Source organism: Charadrius vociferus, unplaced genomic scaffold (genome assembly GCF_000708025.1).
Source record: "Charadrius vociferus isolate BGI_N301 unplaced genomic scaffold, ASM70802v2 scaffold52, whole genome shotgun sequence".
NCBI classification, from domain to species: domain Eukaryota; kingdom Metazoa; phylum Chordata; class Aves; order Charadriiformes; family Charadriidae; genus Charadrius; species Charadrius vociferus.
In genome coordinates this window covers 5,469,705-5,487,363 of record NW_009647572.1, presented here as the reverse complement: position 1 = coordinate 5,487,363, position 17,659 = coordinate 5,469,705, and the positions used below count along the sequence as shown (strand labels likewise).

Here is a 17,659-nt window from a genome sequence, read left to right as displayed (position 1 = left end):
ATGTAAGAGTTTGGCTTTTTTTTTCTTTAAATTACAACATTACAAATGTACACTGTGTGGCATATTGGGCCATGACGAGACAATCCAAGCTGAACTAAGTGTTGTAGTATTAGACTGTTAGTGTAGCAAAGCTCTGAGCTTATTGGTTTCTTCTGAGATATCCACTTGCTTGCAGATTAAGTTTTCACAAAACACCATAACATCCTAATTCTTTCACACCATCAAAAATTAGACTCTGAAAGTGCTTTCAAGTTGCAAAATTTTCTTTTTATGCATCAGAAAAGCCATGTCATTGTCACCACAGGCTCTCAAAGAATACTTAACGTGGAAGTGACTCAGAGCACAGCATAAGGCAATTATATACATTTATGTAGAAACATCATGCAGTACGGGCTTATGGCAACACATGGAGCCAGATTCTTGGAACTATTTGTAGAGCAAGTATGATAAAGTACTCAATGTGAGTACAGCAGTAGAGTCTGTTCCAGTATGTTACCATTATTTCAAGCTGCAAGTATCATAAAATATTCGTTGTGAGATGTTTCATGGCAGCACGCTGGATAAAATTCTGTCATAATTTTGCATCAGATATAGTCTTCCTTGTGGAAGTACTCCCAAACTCATTTCAGTGTGATCTTCTAGGCCCACGTGTCACTGTTTTTCTGCACAAAGAAGCAGCATAAAAGTAGGCAGCATCAGGCTGTGCGCTGCCATGACCACACCATTTCTTTTTTCTCAAGTAGTTTTGGTACCTTGGTACCACTTCAATTTGCAGTGAGGAATCTTGTTAGATGGTAACCTGCGAGATGGATGTGATGCTTTAAGCTGAGCACAAAGAAGACATGGCTTCAGGGTGTCAGTGTTACCGACGTTGCATTAACAAACATTGAATTTAATGCAATGGTGAAGGTGAAACTTCTGCCTTAGGATGTCAGTGATTTAGACCTTTGGATTTCCTTAAGAAAAATGTGTTTGCATATAAAGAGTTAGCAGAAAGCAATCCAATCAAAGCAAACCTTTATTGATTTCAGATCTTGGAAGTTCAGTACCTCAGAACCTAAATGAAATGCAATTTTAATTATGAGCTCCATGTATTTTAATAATTGTGCCCCTTAAGTAAGACACAAAAAATTACTTCAGGATTCTACCTAAGTGAATTTGATATACTGGTTGGCTTGACTTAAGATACTAGAAATGGAACCTAAATAGTTTTGATCAAGGTGGTTGTGTGTGGAGTTTGCTTTCCTGCACAATTCACTTGTGCCCTGACCATTTAGTCTGTGTCTGATGCTGGCAGAAATCTTACAACATAGATTTTTGCATTGAGTTCAACAAGTGCAGCTGAATATTCATTGTTATTTTAAAAACCAGCTGCCTGTATAGCTACCTACATTTGAATTAAAAGCTCGAATTTAGAAGTCAGTTAACAATTAGCTAAAGCTGGTAGTCTTTTATAGCTAATCTGTCTGTCAACTATAATAGTACAGCTTTCTATAATAGACTGATTTTTAATATACTACTATAAGTCAAAGTAAATGTGGGAACATAGAAGGAAGGTGACTAGAAAGGACTGCTTAAAATGCTTAACTAAGAAGGGAACTATTCAAAAGGTTCATACTCAAATTCTGTCACTCAAGCTAGCAATCAGATAAACTTACACCCTTATTTATTTACTCTGCTTATTTTGGCTAATTAGCCAAACCTGAGTGGTCTCAGAGTTTAAAACTGGAGTAAAAGTCTCTGAAAATTATGCCTATTTAGATGAACCTACATTATACTATGTGGCACGATAAAATCATATTGAGGCTAGATATAATGAAGTTGAAAATACTAAAAAATGATAGAAGACCAGAAGGTTTTCTGAAGAGAACCTGATAGGATTGGAAATAAATTTTCAGATATTTACAAGATAGCAGCTGTAACCTTGATGGTTATGCCCAAAGCATGAAGATTAAGACTTTGTAGCCTTAGGATATTGTTTTAAGAATGCTATGTTCATTGTAAAAACAATGGTTTTACAGGGAGCTAATTGATTTGGGATCGTTACTGCAGTGTAGAATCTTATTATGGTCAAGACAATTAACATTTTACCACCATGTTGCCAGTGAAAGCCATAGCTCACAAACCACCAGTATACAAGGTATAATCACAAGTCAATTGGGCCTCCCAATGTAAAATCCAGAACAGCCATTCCTGTGAAAACACACTCCTTTTTTAAATTTTATTACCTGTTTTTAATGAAAGACAGGGAAAAATCTTCCCAAAATTTGACTTGACAATCTAACGAAAGACACCATTTTGAAGTACTGTTCTCAAACCTGTCTGTTCTCCCAGTCTCATTCCCCATTGCCTGGTAAATATAAGCCGGAAGTGTATTTCCCATTTTTTAAAAAGCTTGTGCAATTTCAGAATTGTCCTTTTTAAGCACTGTGATGAAATCCAGACCTTTCGGTCTTTCCTGTCCTCATCCGTTCTGCAGTCAGACCAGATTGATACCATTCAGTGTTTCTTCCCAGTTCCAAAAAAGAACAAGCGGACAGGAAAGGGAGAGAGGGAGAACCTGTTCCTTCCCGTAATGTCTTGTTCATTTGATCGCTCACTGGAGATACCCAGTGCAGTTCTCTGCTCTTTTGTTTCTGAATCCCATGGTTTTTTAAGGACAGCCTGGTGAATGTGCATCAGCAGAGGCAGGGAGGAATCCACACAGCAGTCCACTAAGTCCCTCAGCTGCTGACTGGAGCATCCCTTTTCTGCAGCTTGAAGTGGAGTGCGAATCCGGGAACTGGCACCCTGGGAGAGAGTGGTCTTGCCCTGTGATTAAGTTCAACTTCTAGATTTATGTTTTAATGAGAAATTCCTCTGTAGGTCCAAGGAAACTTCTGATCAAAACATTTTCAAAGTTTGATCAGTCCTAAAACTGATTTTTCTTTTTGACAAATATGGTTTTCTGTGATGAAAAAATGTTTTGAAAAAATTCCCAGCTAACTCCATTAATTCATTCCCTAAAGGAAAAAAATAGCATTCTTCCCAGAATTGTTGCAAAATATTTTTGTTTATATTTGTTTCAAAACTGAGTTGACTAAGAGGTTGTAATTTAAATCTGTTTAAAAACAGATACAAGGGAAACAAATCACAAATCAAAATTTTACTGGTTTAGCCCTTCTGGAACTATTTCAAATTGATTTTGCTAAGCAAGCAAACTGTTTTTGTGTGGGAAATTGGCTAGCTGAGAAGGGTAACATAGATATGATCCAGCTGGCCGAGCAGGAGCTTGGGAAACATCGGACCCAGTTCCTGTGATTGCTAATTGGCAAGGGCACCCTGACCCTGACTGCAGGTGCTAGACAGTGATGAGAAGCCTGGGATTACTCAGGCATGGGAAAAGAGGGAGTAGTTGCATGGGAGAAGAAGAGGTAGCTAGCCACAGATAAGGAGCTAAGGGCTGGAGTGATGAACCAATCAGAATGCTGTGTTGTTGGAACACATATAACTAATTATAGCAGAGTATATATGAAACATGTAGTAGCCAATTATAGTAGAGTAAACATGGAATATGTTTTAGCCCATTATAAAAGACAGCTGTGCTATTCAATAAACGAAGCTTGCTGATTGCTCATATTGAGTGTCCATGTCTTCCCCCGTCGCAACATTTTTGGGGAAAAATAATTCTTTAAATGGGAAGGAATTTCATAGCTAAATTAATGTATTTTCATGAAATATGGAGTCTAAGACTAATTGTGGATTAATTTCCCTTGCATTTGTTAATTATTTTTAAGTGCTTGTAATATGACAGTTTAAGCTCAAGTACAGAAGACATTACAATCTATAATATTTCCATTCTTGGCTTATCTGAACAGGGAGAATTTGTCTCCTGTTTGTTGTCACTCTTGCGACAAATGACTGATAGACATTATCAACAGCTTCTTGATAGCTTCAACACAAAGGAGGATCTTAGGGTAAGTAACAGAATTGTCTTTCCACTTGTTCAGGTCTCTTTTTATTTCTCTTTTTGATTTATCTCCCTTTAAGATATTGCTGTGCTTTGATGAAACACTGAAGTATTTAAATGCAATCTGTTTTTCAGATTAGCTAGCTTTTGCACAGGCTTTCATGCATGCTCAGGTCCACTCTTACGGCGGGGCTAGGGTTCTGTTGCTTCTACAATGACAGCAGATAGAATAGAGAGGCAAGGGACTATATAATAGCTTTAGAGCCATAAACTTAGCCTCCAAGCCTGTTTTAAAGATGGTGTCAATCTAAGGTTACACAGTTCTGCTTGGTTCTTCCTGTCAGGCAGTAGGATTTTTGTTTGGTTTTTTAATATTTTTTAATTGATTCATTGATTAAACTATATATGGCAATGACAAACACTCAGTTTGAGAAATGCATATTCAACTAACTCTCCGTTTTTCTTAACTGTGCAGCAAGTCCTTTGGCAGGAGGACTTGTCAGACTTCTAATGTCTGTCTGCCCAGTTTGATCATGGAAGAGAGCAGCTGCAGAGGTCTTTCAGGGCAGTTTCTACCAATTTCACTGATGGAGTTACCAGGTTCATGGGGATACAGCATTTTGAATTCCTTTTTGGAGGAGGGGGGTGGATTTATAAAGAAGTTATGATTTCCTGCATAGAGATATACATGAAGACTTCCATTCCGCTAGCCCTTGACAAACTTACATAATAGCAAAATTGATCCATGCGGAAAATTTTGAGTAATCACTTATGCCTGTAATTCCGCCAGTGATCCTAGATAGGAGAGTAATCATGTCCTAGTGTGAAAGGATGTTTTTAGATGTTACTCTTAAATTATCATTTTATAAACTTAAGTACTGCCCTGAAAAGGAGTGTCTAGTCATGGTGCTATTTCAGATTTCCTTAAATACCTGATATCTGTTTAGGGCTGTTCCGAAGATACCATGCCATCCATGAGTGCTTTTCTTTGTAGTGGGATGGTCATATTGAGTTTGAAAGATAGAACACGCTAAGAAGTTCTCTCTATCATGAATCAAGAGTGATACCTAGGAGTTATATAGGGTGGACAATTTTTATACTAGAGTTACAGCATGTGTTTTCACCCAGCATAGTTGCTATCCTTTGGCAATTTTTAGTATATGTTGTGGAACATAGGCATTTTTTACTGAAAATATTTTCCCTTTTGTTTGTTCTGAGCAGGTCTGTATTCCTAGATTTAGATTTTTATATTTCCTAGAGGTTTCAAACTTGATTTCTGTTTGATGTATCTATGAAATACTGTTGAGTTTATTCAGACTTTCTCGCTTCTAGAAGATGAAAAATCTCTGGAATTAATCTTTGAATGGTGTTTGATTTGACACATTTATATTCCCCCCACGCACATACCCTACTATTATACAGAGACATATGGAAAGCAGCTGTAGCCAGTGCCATCAGCTATCAAAATAGAGGTCTTAAGAACTCAAGTCCAGAGTTTGTTATTTCCATTCAGATCTCATCAAATCAGCATAAGCTCCATCAGTGATTCAGTTGCAGTAGGTTGATCATAATTAATGCAGCACTCCTTCTCTTCTGAATCTTAAATAATATAAGATATTGTTTTTTTCCCCTCACTTGGAAATATCAAATGTCACTAAAATATGTATAACTGAGAGCAAGAGAGGAAGATGAGAGCCAGTGTGTAAGGCTGACACTGCTGTTAATCATGAGGTGATTGTGTATGACTTTGGCTATCTAAACCCTCTTGCCACTTACCTCTGTATTTTTCTATTTTGTTTGCCAAGCGTGGAACTTCCTTGATATTTTATACTGCTTTAAGATATGCTTCTTAGGAAATGACATCAGTATGAGTAAATGAAAATTCAGAAGGTGTAAATACGTGTGATAAGACTTTTTTTAGTGTGAGGTGCTTTGCGAGGTTGAACTAGTAGCCATAGTTAATCTTGTGGCTCGTATGTACTTTGGGATTTAAGCTTCAGTGGTAACTAGCATCAGCTTGCTGTATTTTTTTAATCCCCTTTTTGCCCCCTGGTCAGTGATGTCAAAGTGGATTTGGTCTTTCTTAAGCCACATTACAAGTTACAAATCTGATACAGGGTTTCCAGGGACTTATCTGAGTGTAATCCAGCCTTTGAATTGCTATCTGCTGTGATTTTGCTTTGCCTACCTCTGTTTATAATTAACCATCTATACTGAATGATTAGGCACTGATATCACAAGGTATTTCTTCTTTATTCCGGACTAATTCTTAAGGCGACTCTGTCATGTGCTTGCATGACTGCAAGTTTGCACAGCATTTGTGATACTATTAAAAAACACCCCCACCAAACCGGTTCTCCAAACAAAAATTCACTCATGCAAATACTTGTAAAAAGGAAGCGAAGGTTGTCATTCATTCTATCAAAATATACTTGCAGTTCTTACTCTTTTTTTTTTTCCTTTTTTAACAGTCTATACCAAAATTATTAAAGGCTGTTTCCAGCTTGTTAATTACAGTATAGAAAAATGGAGACTTTGAGGGAATGACATTACACATTTTTATATGACATGCATCTGAGTGATGCTTTAAAGAAGTGGTTGTTTATGGAAATATTTCCTCTGTTTTGTAAATATATTTAGTTTAAGTAATTGACATAGTGACTCTTTTTATTTTAGTCAGTTCTTTAAGACAGTCAGATTTTTTCCATACAAATCAGAAGATAGAAAAAGCATTTTATATTTGAAAACATGCAAATGAAATAAGAAAGAAATGACAGGGGGTTCATGGCTGAGTGGTAGCACCAGAGACTATACTTCACTCACTTTTTGAAACATTGAATTTAATGAGGCAATAATTTTAAATGCTTCCTTTTATCTTTCAATATTATTTTAAAGATATGCTCCTTTTGCTTACCACAAAATGCCATCTTCTTCAAGTAAATATATTTTATAGCAATTTGTGGAACAGAGGCGCCCTTGTAGGCGGATATTTGCTACCACAAAAAAGGTATAGTTTATGGCAAAAGGTAACAGTGGAAGTTATAAATAGGAAAAGTGGGAAAGTGAATGAGAAAAACAGTGTATGTTAGCACAATGGAGCTTTGACCACAGCAAGGTGATTTTGGTTTATATGTGTGGGGTTTTTAATTAGTAGATTAAAAGAAGACAAAACAAACAGATAAGCATCTGCCAGAAGGCCTAGTTTTTATCCATTGGCAGTGTACCCAACATAATGGGGCAGAATAGATATACAGGAGAGATCCTATGGAGAAAAAGATAGTATTTCATTGTGATGGGTCTAAACCTTACTAGTTCTCTGATCCCTCTCTTCCAGCTAAAGGAGCCTGAGCAGGGTAAGATGGGTGCTGAACCCTACCACCGAGTACAATTTATTCCACTGCTCTCTTCTCTAATGAGCCCTGGGACACAGTCTGTGCGAGGTCTGTAGGTATGAGGAATGTCTCTGGTGAAGAAGCTCAGTTCTAGCCACCATCCTTCCCCTGTTATGCCAGGACATCTGCTCACGTATGGGACTTCTGAAAGGATGAGTGCTGGGGCAGAGGGATTGCTCTAAACCAAATATTTGGGTGGCTTCTGATGTAGATTTAGGAAGCAGTGAAGGAAATAAGATCTGGGAAAGGAGTTGGCCACAGGATGGATGAGTTATCTGGGGAGAGACAACTCACTGTCAAACCATCCTCTGTCTTGTGGACACCTTGGCATGCTGCAAAAAAAGCTCTAGGATGCTCTACAAAGACCTGATAACAAACAGCTTGATAACTCTGCAGTGTGAGCCAAAGCAATGGGTGATCAAGCAATTAGTTTTAAAGTAGACTGTTGACCCAAACTTAAAAGTTCATATAGATGCACCCTGGGAGATCCAGTGAAGAGTCTGACCTGCTTTACAGAGGATTTTACATGCATACAGGGAAATGTGAAAGAAATTCCAGGGCAGTTTTTTATTAAATTAATAGATGGTTTTCAGTCTTGTAGAAGGCCATGCTTCTCACTCGATCACAGTTTGATAATTTCATGAAGCGAATATTGCTGCTAGCGGAAACTGAACTGTGATATTGTGATATTATTTAGGTGGTGTAAGATAGTACTAGAGCTTATGTACCCTAGGTAGGAATATTGAGACGGTATTTAGAGTATGTAAAGGAACAAAATTACTCTCTTGCTGTCTGTTTAGATAGAAGGCATATGAGACATTAATTATATCTGTACTCAACCAACCAAATGTTGGTTCACTTTTACTGCCGGGAAAAATGTTTTTTAAATGTTAAAATCTGTTACTAAATCATTATGATGTGTTCAGCAGAGCAGATACAACTATGAAAGATAATAGTTTAGTGCAAGGGAAACAGTTCAATATCTAGTTACAGAATTGATCTTCCATGAACAGTACTTCATAGTAATGCCTTGTGACGTTTGAACCGTGAAACAAAACTGAGTAATTGCATCATGCAAAATGCCAGGCATTGTAATGCTGATCCAAACATTTTACGGAATTGCTACATGGAGGTGGGTCCCTTGGGAGTGAGCACCAGCATTGAATATTGATGAGCAGTACTAACACATGAAGGATCCCAGCACATCGACGGCAAAGTCAGCTGCATTTTACCCTTTGGTTATTTTCATGCTTATAGTGAATTCCTAGGAAAATATATTACCAAATATAGAAAAACTGAATCATGAAAAATAAAAGTTCAATACTGTTGATAGAAGCTTAATAGTCATCTCTTGAAAATCTTACAACTGAGTAGTTTTTCTGAAGTTTTTTATGAGTTATCTGTTTCTTTCAGTTGTATTTCAGCTTTGAATTATATTGCATTTTGTATACAGGTTTTTAACATGTACCATAACAAAGAGGTTTTCAGTCTTACTCAGGTTTTTCAAATCCACATTTTGTATCTAAGATGGCTTATCACTAAACTGATTATACAATTTTCTATTTTTTTCTGTTAAAATTGGAAATAATTAATCTGGTGTTAATGATTCAAAATTCAATGCCAGTGTCTACATTTGCTTTGTTTTAAAGCTTGCTTGGAATAAAAGATTTATTCTGTTTTTAGCCTAGTTACCTAAAGAAATGAAGTGTATATGATCTTCCTCTCTGTCTGTCATTCTTTTCTAAATGACTTTTGAAGAAGCTGATGAATTTCAGCAGGTTTTGGCAGTGGCCCGTGGGCCTCAAAGGCACTAAGTTTACACCTCACGCAGCCCTTGGGTTTTAACTCCTTAAACCATTGCTGGGTTTCCCAATAGCAGCCATTTGGTCTCTTCAGTTCAGTAGGCAGTCAGCTAGTTCCTGAACAGCAGCAACATGCATTGTGCCTGGACAACAGATGGGATGAAAATGGGACATGGGAAAATATGGGACGTTATCGTGAAGTGACATACAGCAGCATTCGAGTCATTGTTGTATTGTTGGGATTACAGCACAGAGAAGGGAGGTAACCCCTAAAGAAAAAAAGGAACTGGCAGGAATGTTCAAATTTAACTAACTACAAGGTACAAAGCTATAGGAAAGCAGTCTGGAATAAATGCGTTGCTCGTAGAGTTACTTGTTTATCTGTAAAGCTGGTCACCTGCATTCAAACACTATGTTATCTGCAATGAGTATCATTTATACTCTTTAATACAGAGACTTTTTTGGCATCTTGCTCAGAAAACAGGTTGTCTCTTTTATGTAATCTTCTCTGGTGGGTGGGTGCAGGGATCTCAGCTGCCTTTCCCAGCGCCTGCATTCGTCCCCCTTTACAGTGATTCTCTAATGAAAGACATCTGTTGTGCAATGCCCGTCATCTACACTTTGGTAAATGCACTTGAGAATATATTTTGGTGCTCAAAATTATTTGGTATCCGTTGGTTGCATCTTCATCTCATCTGTGTTTCAGGCTAACTCTTTGCCAGTGGTGTGGGCAGAATCAATACAAAACATTTCAAGGTCAGGTACCGCACTGATTCTGTTAGGTGTGGTTATATCACTTGCCTCATGCTCTTCATGATGTCAAAAGCTCCATTTTTCTTACTAAAAAAATACCAGCAGTACTATGCACAATCAACACGGACCGCTAGAAATATTACCCTTGTTGGTAGTTTTATTTGTGAAAAGAAAATCTGAAAACCCCTGTGCTGAGAGGAAGTTTAATTTAGTTATTTATTAGAGAGTTAAATGACATGGGAGATGATAATGCTTAAAACTCTTAAGCAGTGCTTTCTACATTCAAAGTAGCTCACATGTGTTCTCTATTTCTATAGATTCAGCAAATGAGGCAGAAGGGTTAAGTGACCTGCATACAGCCAGGCACCATAGCAGTGCAGGGGCCTGGGCATCCCTATTGAATTCACTGGGCTTTGCAAACCCAATGATAAAATTGTCCTTACGCTCTCTCTCTTTCCCACCAAATAATGCCACTTTTAGAATAAATCTTGAAAGTGATGAAAACCTGGCATGATTAAGGAGATATTCAGAACTCTGGTGTTTGTAAAGTGCTTTTTTGATTTGCAGATTGTTCTCGGGATCACATTTGTGGAAGTGTATGGGTGGAAACCAAATGTATCTTTGACATTTCTCTTATGCACTGCTGTCAATCAAATGACACATTAAATTATTTTCCTCCTTTTAAGAAAAATGAATTAAATCACTATTTGAAGCTTTCTTGGGGAATCAAAAAAATGAAAAAAAAATCAGAGGTGTATCTATGTTGAAAATAAATGCATTTCTGCTATTTCTATAGTGATTTTTTGTCTCTGATTAAAGTATTTTTAAAGATCACTGCTCTTTTTAAAGTAGCAAAGACATATGACTGCTTCTTTTTCTTCCAAAGGATTTCCTGCTGCAGATTTTCACTGTATTTCGGATACTAATACGACCAGAGATGTTTCCGAAAGACTGGACAGTGATGCGTTTGGTTGCAAACAAGTAAGGCATTTTTAATCTTAATAAAAAATACCGGTAGTATGCAAAGATCATGGTACAAATAAATAAAGTTGTATGTAACAAAAATGCAAAATATCTGTTATAATGCTGGCTGCATTTTTTCATTTTTGAATTTAAGATTTAAAATCTTGATTTATTTTACACAACATTCATAATATAATTTGTACCTCTTTCTCTTCTGAATTACAGTAAGCACATATAACTGGAAACTCAGAAACACTTTTACAGAATGAAGATGCTAAGCATCAGCAGCTTTGTTTTCCAAGTAGCAAATGATAAGTCCCAGCAGAACTTCATTTCAAATCTGTTTGTTGAAATGCTGAGTTGGTAAAGATCTGTTTGCTCTCAAGAAGAAATTATCTGCTATAATATCATTAACGATGTTTTTGCATGTTTTTTAATTTAGTTCTTGTCAGAAAAATCACAAATTAAAAATCACAAATCAGGAAATGAGGTACAGCACAGGCAACAGTAACGTAGGGCTCTAAGCATTATTTTGAGCTGTAACCTGCCTTTGAGCTATTCTTTCTCTGCCAGGACTTATTTTTAGAGAAACAGGTTCCCAGCGTTTCTGAGAAGTCATTACTACAGATCTAAAAGTATTGAAATGTATTTCACCTATACCAGCAGTATACTTTTTTGTAGGCTTAGCTTTTGATCAGATAAGCCAGCTGACCAGTCAACACAATTATACAAACACCAATGTCAGCAGAGGTGCGGGGGGTGTTGGGCAGACCTAGGAATCCAGAATTTAGGATTGACTTCAACTTTCATGGTACGTATTACAATGCCTGATGGAAATTGGTTTTTAGTCTGCGTTGTGCCTGCCAGCTCCCGGGGAGAATTTAAATTCATTGTGCTGTACAGACTGCTAGTAACAATATTATTGTTACAATTAAATGTGTCACAACTTCACAACTTGTGTTCATGATATGTAGTTGGGGGGGTGTGTATGTGTATATGCAAGCATCTTATTATTTGTTCAAACTTTGTCATGACTTGAACAAAATAACATTTTTTTTGCTCATTTTTATTACCTCATTTAGTGTTAGCAATTTTGCCAAGTTTGAATTACAGCAAAAAAAATTGTTAATAATCAAAGAATAGATATTATGATTTGTTTCTCTGTATGATATTAAAGAAAATACGGCTGATACCAGCCTGCATCTGGTAAACATCCTTAAGAAATAAATTAAGAAACACAGGAAAGACGGAAAAAGACAGAGGAACTTTTAGACTACATATATAATCTAAGAAATTGTTATATATTCCAGAAACAGCTGGCTCGGCAGATGGCTTTGCAACAGCTGATATGTACAAAACTAAGATTTAGGAACGACCTTGGCACGTGCTTCTCAGGCTGGTGGTGTTCAGATATGCTAAAGATGATGATACTAAATTCTGCAAAAGGAATATTTACTTGTTCCAGTATTTTAGTTAGCATCACACATCTCCTTTTATTAATCTATGTCATGTTGTTTCTGACCTTCTAGGAGGTGATTCTATGTGCAATTCTGTCAGGCAAAGAAGATAGGCAGAAGTTGACAATAACTGCTGGTGGGAATTGGCCATGAGAAGCCAATCAGATCGGCTAACTGAACCTGATAACACGCAATTGCATAAGCATTACTGCCGGCAAATGAGATGTAAACACATCTTTACCAATTCAGCATTCAATAATTGCTTTGCGAGGCATTCCTTGCTTTGTGGAGGAAATGCTGGTTTGCTGTGAAACAGGGGGTTGGCCAGGTGTACTTAAAAGCGTGGTGTGAACTGAAGACTCATCGTTCCTGTGCTATATATCTATGGCTTAGTTTCTCTTCCTTTTTGAGGCAACAGAAACACTTCTATTCTCTCCTCAGCTGCAGAGCATTGGTTTTCTGGAGACGTTTCTGAACGGGAGCTCCTTCCTTTCACTTGTGTCCCCCCTGCCATTGTAGTGGCTGCCTACCTTCAGTTTCTCCGGGGTGTTCAAAAGCACAGAGCTTTGCTAGAATCATCCCAACCCAAAATCTTTAAGTGCAAAGGGAAGAACCTAGAGGCAGGTTGAGAAATTAGGGCAGTGCCTGCACCACAGACAGAAGTGGCTGTGAGCCCTTCTCCCTGAGCTTCACTTGATGAGCCCTAGTGCTTCCAATGGCCTGAGACTCTTCAGGATTGAAGGCGAAACTTCTTGAACTCCTTGCTTCTCCGGTCATGTCTAAAAGGAAAAACTAGAAGGTCTAGCCCATCTTTTTAAGAGCATAATCAAGTAATCCATTAACAGTCTGGATTTTTTCTAACTCCTGCTTCCCAGGAATAAAATGACTGTCATGTTTGCTGTGTCAGATGGCCGCCTGCTCGGCTGTCTGGGCTTCAGCCCGAGAAATGGTACCTAATCTGAAGGCAGCGTGTGTCTTGGGAGCTTCACCCATCACTGAAGGCACATCACCAGCAGCACTGTCTTTTCTCTCCTCTGTCCCTAGAGTGATATAAAAATTCAAACTGACTAGTATTTACAGGAAGAGAGATTTAGCCTGTCTGAGCCTAGGAAGAAATGAGTCCTAGCAAGGATGTTATCAGGTAACAAGCTTTTCCTGAGGGGAAAAAAAAATATCATTTTTTAATCTTATTTATATATGCAGAATTTCAATTACCTGAAAGATTTTTAGGTCTTAAAATGCCATAATTATTTCAATATCTAATATTTATATTAAAAAAATATTGCTGCCCCCTGGCTTCTAGATTCTTTTCTTTCTTGTTGCAGTGTTTTCAGTAATTATGTAGTATCTGATACTTGGATGCTGTCTGGGATCAAAATAACCCAGAAGATACTGTGACCTCAAGAAGACAAATCTGTAACTGTCCAGAAACTAAGACAGTTCATGATAATGCATGCACAATCTCTAATTCTAAATGTCTAGATGCCCAACAGGAAAAAATATTAATGGCTAGCATTACAAAACTACTGAGTGACTTCCAAAATTTGGGAAATAAAGTAACATTTAAAATGGCAGACTTAGCACTAAACCAGAGAATTAGATCTTTTTTGAATTGTGTTCTGTGATGGAAGGAGAAGAACATGCAAAAAAATCCTTAATGTTTATTAGCTTCTAGCAGTCGAGCAGTGAGACAGAAATTAACTCTGTTTAAAACTGCATAACCATGTAATGTCTGTAGTGAGCTAATGAGCATACATTCAGCAAAGCAAAATAATTACTTATGGTTATCTAATATTTCTAACATGGAGTTACTACTGAGTGACAAAATATGGGTTTATATTTACTATGGAAAATATAGTTTTAATTTCTTGCATTATAGGGATAGACTTACTTTCTACATCAACCAGGTAGTAAGCTGGTTTGTTGGCCCTCTAAGCAAAGCTTCTATTTGTAACCGCAAATGAACACCACACAATATAGGAAGATGTCTAAATCAGTTGCCTAGCGCCAGAGAGGAGTCCAAAATTCTATAATAGAATATGCCAGACTAAAATTGAAGTTTCTGGATAACATCTTCATAATGTCTCTCTCAACTGGAAATCACGGTGTAATGGTCACTTGCTTAAGTTACCCTAAAGTTAGGAAAAGAATCACTTATCTAGTGCTTTAATTGACTGGTATCTTTTGAGAGCATTTGACAGACTCGGCTGAACTCCAGGTATGTCATGTTTCATTAACAATTGAGGAGGCTGTTGGAGAGCAAAGTGAGTTTCTATTACTTGCTGAGCAAAGGTTTGATATTTATAACATTCTGTGCCTATGTATTATTGAACAATGAACTAATTCTCCACCGCTCTCGGAGTGCAAGAACCTTTGATATTAAAGATCAATGTATGATTAACTATGTATATCCTTTCAGCATTTTGTTGAATGGTAGAGATACTAGATAATACAATTCCCAATCTGAATTTTATAAGCATAAAAAAAAGATGTATTAATATTATTATTTATAGTAAAATAATTGATCTGTAAAGTAAGATTTACTATAGGGTGTTGCTTATACTAAAAATCCAAATTTATGTACTGAGACTTGGGCATAGGGACTTTAAACAGAGAATCCTTTTGGTTATCTAATTGAGTAATGACTGAAACATATTATTATTATTATTTTAAAAGTAACTTGAATACACGGTAACAGAAGACATCGAATTAGCATTAGTTTCATCATTATGGCTGCTTTAAAGAATCCTATTAGCTCCCATAGTGTGGGAGTCTGAGACTCCTACAATGAACAAAAATTCTTGCTTTTATGTAATACGAAGTGTTGCTAACAACGTTCTTGCTTTTATGTAATACAGAATGTTGCTAACAACGGAACCTGACATTGTCTGTCACAAAAAGCATACATATACATAGGTATGCACGTATGAATAAGTTTATGTACATATAAACACATATATGTGACTCTAGGTTTATTTCATTTATTTATGAAATATGAAAGAAACTTCTGTTCCAACACCTGTGTGCTCGGGAAGATTTCATTCTGAAATATCAAAGGATGAAATGAGAAGCTAATGTTGTAGATTTGTCCCATATCAAAATGGAAAAAGAAAGGTTTCATTTTCTACCATTGCCTGCCTGGGCAAAAGACAGGTTGCCAGAGCACAGTCCAGGCAGCAAAACAGTTGTTGAATTTCTGGGGGCTGCTTTGGATTTTTCAAACAGCATATTGCAGAAGGGTTTGCTGTGAAAGTCTGACAGAAAAGCCACTCTGTCAAAAATGCCCTGCATGAACCTTGGGTTAGCATTTTGGGTATGAACCCAGAATAATTTAGTAGCTAAAAGCAGAGTTTTTTCTCCTGCAAAACAGTGGTTCTGAATAAATTTGTGGCAGGTGGTAAGAGGAAGAAAAGCAAGTCTTGTCACAAACGTAATGTTTTCTAGTGTGATACTCAAATGGATTTTAAATAAACGTTGTTGTTGTTGTTTTGAAATCGTTGGCTGGGAAGCAACTTGGAATGTGAATATTGTATGGGATCAGGCAGCTGTCCATCTGTCCTCTGGCTGCTGTCTCTGCTTTCGGCAGTTTTGCTTTTTTTAATGGAACCTACATTATAAAGAGAACCCCCAATATTTTCTGTCCTACCTGATCTTAGTTTCTCTTGTGCATTCAGCATAACAGTGTGTGGGTCAAAAACAATGGCTTCATCTTTCTGAGCTCAGTTTTGAAGTTTTTTTATCTACAATGCATACACACTCTCACTCTACAGACCCACATTTTATGAACTAATCCGTATCATATCTCTGGTTTACCAAATAAATCAAAACAGAGCTATGTTGCCTATAGCAAGAAATACTTGCATTGCAGTTATTGTGTTAGCTCCGGAAAATTCTGCAAAAATCTTCTAAAAATTGCATTTAAGATTTCTAGTCTATTTTTTTTCTCATAAGAATTGAAGCAGCTCTTTCTCTTCAGTTTCACCTGCCATGCAAGGAACATGGCAAGAAAGGAATTGTCTCAGACATAAATAGAATTATGTAATGTAAACTTGGCAGTATAGTTGCAGTTCTTGAGAACTTCTGGAATTTTCTCTGGCATACAATTTTTCAGGGTTTTATTACTTTGGACTTAGGTTGAAATTTTACATAGCAATAGTTCTGATGAACTGACCTTTTCCGTCAGAACATCTTCCTGAAATATGCAAACTATTTACATTGTGTGGAACATATGGGCTGTAAATTAAATCATGCACGATGACAAGAATGACAGGACTCTCTTTTCTTATCCATGCCTTGATTCTTAGCATTACTTATATTACAATTAGTTAACGTTTCACTTTGTCTTCCATGCTGCAACAGGGAGTGCTGTACACACACTGTAACTCCCCGTTGGTGGAAAAGTGGGGTAAACCATCCAGATGAGTTTTAAACATGGAACACTACTTGGATAGAAAAGCCACAATATAATTATTGAGACAATAATATGTATGAAAATGACGTTTGAGCAATGGAACTAGGAACAAATGAATCTTGAGACTCAAGCAGTGTTCTCAAAACAGTCTCAGACTTGGCTGTTAGAGGTGTTCAGACACATCAAACCAGAAGGTAAAGTTTGGCAGGGACAGTCATTTTAAAAGTAGAAAAATGGAATCAAACATTTGCACTAGTAATAAGCTAAATGATACATAGACATTTTGTATTTATAAACTTGAAATCTGTCAAAAGTGCCAGAAGAAAAATACAATTTATCTCCTAGGTGGGTTGGTTAATGTATGATTCTGTCATGAAGATGAAAAATATTATACCATTAAAATATATCTATTGCTGTTATTATATTTAATAAAACCTATTTTGTCTTGAATGCATTGCAAAAATAGTAAAAAACGAAGTCCAAAGAATGGAAAGGGAAACAAATTTTAGCACTGTAACAGCATAAAGGTCAAGAACCACGTTCAAAGAAGTACTAGATGTATGAATAGTAGCTAGATGCTAATTATGTGAAATGTGTAGATAAAACCTTTTTCTCAGAAGGTCTTTAAACAGTTGATTGTTGTAAAATACGAGTGTAACAGTGAAAAGAACATTCTATGTTTATCTTTTTTTCCTCCCCCGTAAGCATTCACTACTGACTACTTTCAAAAATAATTTAATGGTTTCTGTGGATTTTTAGTTTGACTAAATATGTTGATAGACACCAGTGCTGCAGAGGTTAGCTGAAGGGTTGAATTACTGAGATGAATTTTATTTAAATAATCTTTTAGGATGTGCTGTTTCTGTAGATTACCAAACTGGGTTGCTACAATGAACAAAGCTGTCATTGACCTCTGGTGACAACCACTGTGA

At 36.8% G+C, this 17,659-nt stretch overlaps 1 protein-coding gene across 1 annotated transcript in view; it reads left to right on the top strand.

Moving 5' to 3' along the window:
- The window catches only part of DOCK4 (dedicator of cytokinesis 4), a 168,032-nt gene that overhangs the window by 100,251 nt on the left and 50,122 nt on the right, over window positions 1-17,659 (top strand). Inside the window, exons 28-29 of the mRNA XM_009880888.1 lie at window positions 3,858-3,956; window positions 10,783-10,877. Coding sequence (XP_009879190.1) covers window positions 3,858-3,956; window positions 10,783-10,877 — 194 coding nt within the window. The remainder of the gene's footprint in view (window positions 1-3,857; window positions 3,957-10,782; window positions 10,878-17,659) is intronic.